This window comes from Monoraphidium neglectum (genome assembly GCF_000611645.1).
Source record: "Monoraphidium neglectum strain SAG 48.87 unplaced genomic scaffold scaffold01975, whole genome shotgun sequence".
In the NCBI taxonomy this organism is placed as follows: Eukaryota; Viridiplantae; Chlorophyta; class Chlorophyceae; order Sphaeropleales; family Selenastraceae; genus Monoraphidium; species Monoraphidium neglectum.
In genome coordinates, this window is record NW_014011653.1 from 1 (window position 1) to 6,200 (window position 6,200).

Consider the following 6,200-nt stretch of genomic DNA (forward strand, 5'->3'; position numbering starts at 1 on the left):
CCCGCGCGCACACCTCCCTAGGTCTGGCAGGAGCGCACCTGGCTCTTGCCGCAGCCGGTGCGTGTGGCGGTGACGGCCACCACCGGCTTTGCGGAGCGCAGCATGCCCGCGTGCCACGGCAGCATCACGACAGCGGCGCCGGCGGAGCGCACGCGTGCCGCCAGGGCCATCACCTCCGAATAGGATATGTCGCTGCGAGGTGGTGCACATGGCGTCATGCATGCACCAGTGAGGAAAGGTGGTGCAGATGAGTCAGTGGTATTTCAGTCGCCCGCTGAGAGATTGCGGCCGCTAGCTGACAAAGTTGCTAAGAGGTTACAAATGCCTCAGCGCTGGCGAACTGGGCGCGATGCGCTTCGCTTGCCTGTAGGCCAATATTGCCTGTGTGACGCCCTGCTCCCTGATGACGTCATCGACCTCAGCCTCGGGCCAGATGGGCAGCCCCTCTGCAGAGGTGTGGCGACAGGCAGCGAGGACAGGGCAGCAGGGCCGGCGGGCACGGCGGGGGCACAAAAAGATAAAGTTGTTCCCAGAAAGCAGGGCGCCCGCGTGCGCAGGCAAAATCGTGTGTGCCTGGTACAGCGCATGGGTACGTCAACAGGAAGCGGAGTGTGTCGACTGCCCGCAACCCTCTGCAGTAAATCTCATCAGTCACCGACCTGATGATCAGCCACCATGCGTGTCGGTGGCCTTTACGCGGCACCAGCATCCCGGCCGCAACACCCCCTTGCCTGCCCACCTGGGTACTTGGGCCCGGCGAGGGCGGCCGGGTAGCGTGCGCTCGCGATGTGGGGGATCTGCGCATGGGTGAAGCCCACAACAGTGTCTGATGCACGGGGGCCGCCGCCACGGAACAGCGTGTTGAAAGTGTGATAGTCCTGTCGGGGGGGGGGAGAGGTGGTGAGATATTATTAGAGCGGATCCACACACAGTGTGACAGAAGATCGCGTGGCTTGCTCGCATTTCAGGGCGTCGGAGCGGGCAATCACTCGCCATGCACGTGAAGAAGACCCCAGCACAGAGCAGCCCTTAGGAGGAGGTGCATTGCGCTACGTGCTGGAAAGGGCGTCACACTTGACTTCGCTTGTGGGTGCCCTATCCAGGTTCCTGTGTCAGCCTGTGCGCCCATCAGGGCACAACCCATCCGGGACCCTCCTGAGGAACAGAGATATGACCCACCCGGCCAGCAGCCCCCAGAATCAGTACGCGCTCCTCGTGGCGCATGTAGCCGTCGCGCCAGTTGACGTGGATGTCGGGGTCCCCGTTGGCAGCCATGAAGTCCAAGGAATCGCTATGCCGTGGTGGACTTGTTGAGGGGCCTGCGTGCCATGTGGGGGGTCGTAACAACATCACAGGTGGCGGAGGAAGGCAGCTCGCAAATTGTGGACGCGGGGTGGTGGGCGGCGGGTCAGCACGGATCAAGGTCGCTCAAAGATGGCGTATGCAAAACTGGCTTTCACATGCACGTCTGCTTACCCCTGGGATGCACAACAAACACAGGCTGAATTGCAGGCGGTGGACGCTGACCAAGTGCGCCACGTCATGCCAGGGGCACCCGCCAGCGCCGTATCGGGGCGACGCGTGGTGCTTACCCGCAATTTAGTAAATGTGTGGATCGTAGCAATAGACGTGGTCCAGCTTAAGCTCCCAGCCGAAGGCAGAATCCCGAAACAGATTGCGACACTGATCAGATTGTCGCGAAGGAGTGAATGTTTGTGAATTCAAACTGTGAGTAGAAAAGTATGGCTAATATGAGCTGTTGATTGCCGTCTCAGGCCATTCACGCCCGCGGTGGAGCCCCAAGTGGCTGAGCTGGCGAAGAGAAACACTGCGGTGCTTGGTCGCACGCATTCAATGGCTGCCCCTAGCATGCAGCGGAGTGCAGGATAGTGCCATCATGCTTTTCTAAAACAGGGTGGTACCCACACACCGCGCAGATGCAAGCGCCCTCCATTCAACAGCCTGCCTTACTAATCTTGAGTCAGGCCCTCAGTCGCCACACAATCCCGATGGCCATGCCCCAGCCATGCACACAGCGCACTACCTGCTTCTTGGTCGACCTGATCAACATGCATCAATTGCGGGCTGCTGCAGCCTGGTCATGCGGGTGGCCACATGAGAATGCAGCGCGCTAGCAGCTGTTGCCAAGTGATGCCATACAAAGGCTTGGCTCTGCAAAGATTTCTTCACCACCCTGAAGAAACATGCTGAGCTGGGCCCACTTGGCCAGGCTGTCCAGTCAACTGCGCGTGTCCGCAAGGTTGTACAAACTTGGGAGGCAACATGCTCACCAGCAGTGCCCAAACGCTTATGACATGGCTGGCGAAGGATGCAAAGGTATAGCAAAAGATATCTAGTCGACGAGTGGAGGATGGGGACCGCCACTCGATTCCAGTTCCAGTCCAAATTCAGTGCGCATGCTGCGGCAGTCTCAGAGGCGCGATGTGTCAGGTTTGTCATGTCAAGCTCATGAAGGCAGTTGAGCAAAGCGGCTGTCAATCCACTCGGATTGCAACTTTGTTGTGTAGTGCGTCACGAAACTCTTTCGGGCGCGTGAAAGCTGCAGTAGATCACCCCAAGCTTCTTGTGCGAACACTCAGCCGGCATCGTGGCTGCTCCATAACTCAAAATTAGCGATGGCGACGGCTGATATTGAGGGGCCGCTGCTTCAGCAGCTGGATCGCGACGGCGCGATAGCGGACTCTGGGGACTTTGCAGCGGCCAATGGCTGGGAGCATAACGCAGTGGTGGGAGTTATCAAGAGCTTGGAGGCGGCCGAGATGGTGGTGACGCAGGTGTGCGCCAAACCACGCGCCGCTGCAGTGCTGCGCTCGCCCGATCCTGCGCTGCACTGAGCGAGCGGCGTTGAATGGTATGCAAACTGGCAATGGCAGCACCAGACTGTCCTTCGCTACTCATCAATGCCCATATGCCGCCCATGCCTCTGTGCTCATCCCGCCTCACACCCGTTCCCAATCACCACCACCGCGCCCCCACCCGCTGCAGGACATCTCCCACTCAAAGCATGTAGTGCGGCCCGACGCGGAGGCGTATGCGACCGCGGGATCGCCCGAGGCGCAGGTGTTTGCGGCAGTGCCGCCAGAGGGCGTCACCCTGGCGGCCCTCAAGGCGGCGCTGCCCGGTGACGTAGCTGACCTGGGCTTCCGGCAGGCCATGCAGCAGAAGTGAGCGAGGAGGGGTGCGGTTTGGCAGCTGGCCGCAACGCGGAGGGTTTTCGTTATTGATGTAGGATACAATTAAATGCGAGCAATCAAGGCGTTGTAGACCCTGCGTGCGGTGGCGGTGGCTTGACCCTGTTTCGCAACCGGCTGTTGGCCGTTTTGCCCGCAGCAGGATGGCAGAAGCCCAAGGTCGGTGCTGGCGGGTGTGAAGCGCCGGCCATGCCCATGCTGACTGCGCCCGTCCCCACTGCTACGCCCCTGCAGATGGGTGGCCACCGACAAGAGCAGTGGCGAGCCGCGTGTTGTGCGCAAGGTGGAGTCCATTGTGGACACAGTCCAGCAGCAGCTGCAGACGGTGAGGGCCCCAGGGCACAGGACTTGGAGTGCGGGCGCACGCGCGCGTGCGTGGGTGCCTGTGTGCGCGTGTGTGTGTGTGCGTGCACACGCGCGCGCATGTGAATACGTGAGTGTGTGTGGCGAGGGTGTCCGGGTGGAAATCAAGGATTGTGGTCCAAGGAGGGTTTGGGGTCGGCGCATCGTGGCAGCACAACGGACTGCTTAGGAGGCAGGACGGATGTCACGCTTGGCGCTCTGCAGCGGGGGTGAGCGCCTGCTACCCGGTGGCTGAAATGGCAACTGCCACGGGCCCCTTGAGCGCAGCCCCAGCGTTGATACTGGGGTCAAGATTCAAACCAATCACCACATCCTGCAAATGCACCGCAGCTGCTGTCTGGTGGGGACCTACCTGCGGCCGACCTGGAGGCTCTCACCAAGAAGCGAAAGATGCTGCAGCTCAAGTGGGTGCTGCACGGGGCTGTTCCGGGCTCACCGGTGCCCGAGCACGTGCAACATGCTTGCATGCTGGCATTTGCTCAGCAAGGCTGCAGGAAGACATACGTGACACCTTGCAGTGCGGCTTGTGATTCTCAAGGGGTCTGTGATATGAGGTTGCTGGTGCAGCAGCGCCCTCTCGCCTTGCGCAGGGTGGGAACAAGAGTGCTGATGGGAGGCGCTGAGTGGGTGCAGCTAACTGCCTTGCCCAGTCGTTCCAGTCAGCGCACCTCGCTCCCCCGGCTGGCATCGCCGACCCTTCCTCTCTCACCTACCCCTACACACTCACACGTGCGCAGCTCCTGGAAGACGTTCTCTTTGTCAAAAGGGCCCAAATTTGCGCTGCAGCGGAAGAGGCAGGCCACAGAGCTCACAGCAGAGATGATTGCCAAGTGAGGCCCAGCCTTGTGTGTGTATGAGTTTGTGCAGAGGGGGGGATCAGGGGCCCTACTGTAAGTGGCTATCAGAGTTGTGGGCTTTGCTCTGCTGGGCTTGCCTGGCAGCAGGCTCGCCCGGAGCGCCAATGAGGCGTGCTCCGCAACAGGGCCAGCACCAAAGCGGCACAGGCCTCATGTCCTGCACCCGGTGCACAGCTCGTCTGCTTCGCTCACTTGACCCTGTTCAACCCCCCCGCCCCACCCCCCCCCTCGTCACGCCAGGGGCACCTGGCGTGACCAGGAGTTCAAGGACTACAACTTCAATGCGCTGGGGCTGCCGCCAAACGGCGGGGCCCTGCACCCCCTGCTCAAGGTGGGGGGCTGGGTGCGGGGGGCGGGTCGGTAGGTCTCCCAGCGAGGAGAAAGCGGCTGGTTGCCTGTGCCACCCCACCAACAGGCTGATGTGTGCATCCCGCCAACTTATGGGACGCGGCCCAACCCAAGTGGAACCCGCCGAGCGCGTCATTCAAGCCACTCATGTACCCCACTCACACCGCACAGCAAATTGCACTGTACTGCATCGCGGCGCCTTTCGTGCGGCCCCCCTCCGTTGGTTTCCCTCACCACCCCTGCTGCCCCCCCTCTTGCGCCCCAGGTGCGCACCCAGTACCGCAAGATCTTCACGCTCATGGGCTTTGAGGAGATGCCCACCAACAATTACGTGGAGTCATCCTTCTGGAACTTTGACGCACTCTTCCAGCCGCAGCAGGTGCGCGTGCGGGCGCGGGAAAAGGCGTTCTCAGGCTTGGGTGCGCGCATCTGCATGTGTGCATGCGTGTGTGCACGTGCATGTGTTGACGGGCAGTGCTGTACTGCAGTGTGTTTTCAACTGTGATGGCGCTTCCTGGCAGCAAGTCCTGGTACCAACCGCTACAACCACCACCCCCGCCCCTGCCGCCCGTTCCCCCCTCCCCGCAGCACCCCGCGCGTGACGCTCACGACACGTTCTTCACCACGCGGCCCGCCACCACAGACACCTTCCCGGAGGACTACCTCGCACGCGTCAAGGTGCGCACGCGCGTGTGTTTTGGAGGGGGGCGGGACATAAGCCAGGGGCTTCTTGCCAGCCAGCCTGGTTTGGCGCGAGTGGTGGTGTTGCCGTGCATGCGCCGTGCGTGGTGGTGCCGTGCGCTCGAGGCCGAGTGATGCTTTCATAATCAAAATCGTTGAGCCTTCTCTCACCCAGTGAGGGCATGATAACACATTTTTGCTGACGGCCTCGTGTCTGGTTTGCGGACTGTGTGCTGCGTTTTGATGCTGACAGCTCTCTCCTGAAGCACACGCTAGCCAGCATGGCTGCTTGGGACATACATGAGTGCAATGGCACACATTCATTGCGATTACATGCATCAATACTGCACCCCCCTCCCAGTCTGTCCACGAGCACGGCGGCTACGGGTCTGCTGGGTACGGCTACTGCTGGAAGAGGTGTGCGCGCGCGCGTGTGTGTGTGGGGGGGTGTCGATGCGCACACATGTGTGTGGGTGTGTGTGTGTGTGCGGAAGAGTGCGTGTCTGTGTTACAATGTGGACGTGCTTTCAAAGCTGAGACAAGGACTTGCCAGTCTTGGCTGCGCCCACACGGCCCGCCTTACAAACTTGGGCCGCTTGCAGCAGACGCCCCCCCAGTGTACCCCTCGGCTCAGGCTCGCCATCATCACGCCCTCAACAATCATGTGCCCCGCATTGCCCACAAGTTGGTCACCTCCCCTCCTACCCCTGTAGGACACCTTTACCGTCACTCCTCACCA

At 61.2% G+C, this 6,200-nt stretch overlaps 2 protein-coding genes across 2 annotated transcripts; one reads left to right on the forward strand and one right to left on the reverse strand.

Annotated features, from left to right (window-relative positions):
- Positions 1 to 17: 17 nt before the first annotated feature.
- On the reverse strand, positions 18 to 1,275 carry MNEG_9550 (hypothetical protein; the record flags this gene model as incomplete). Its single annotated transcript, XM_014041975.1, has 4 exons — positions 18 to 192; positions 320 to 446; positions 740 to 878; positions 1,180 to 1,275. 4 exons carry the CDS (start codon positions 1,273 to 1,275, stop codon positions 18 to 20), a joined length of 537 nt encoding a protein of 178 aa, XP_013897429.1.
- Positions 1,276 to 2,636: 1,361 nt separating this feature from the next.
- Positions 2,637 to 6,174, forward strand: MNEG_9551 (phenylalanyl-tRNA synthetase alphachain; the record flags this gene model as incomplete). The annotated part of the gene is made up of 10 exons (XM_014041976.1): positions 2,637 to 2,795; positions 3,007 to 3,185; positions 3,447 to 3,537; positions 3,906 to 3,979; positions 4,313 to 4,405; positions 4,673 to 4,763; positions 5,046 to 5,159; positions 5,369 to 5,458; positions 5,823 to 5,878; positions 6,096 to 6,174. 10 exons carry the CDS (start codon positions 2,637 to 2,639, stop codon positions 6,172 to 6,174), a joined length of 1,026 nt encoding a protein of 341 aa, XP_013897430.1.
- Between the last annotated feature and the right edge of the window lie 26 nt (positions 6,175 to 6,200).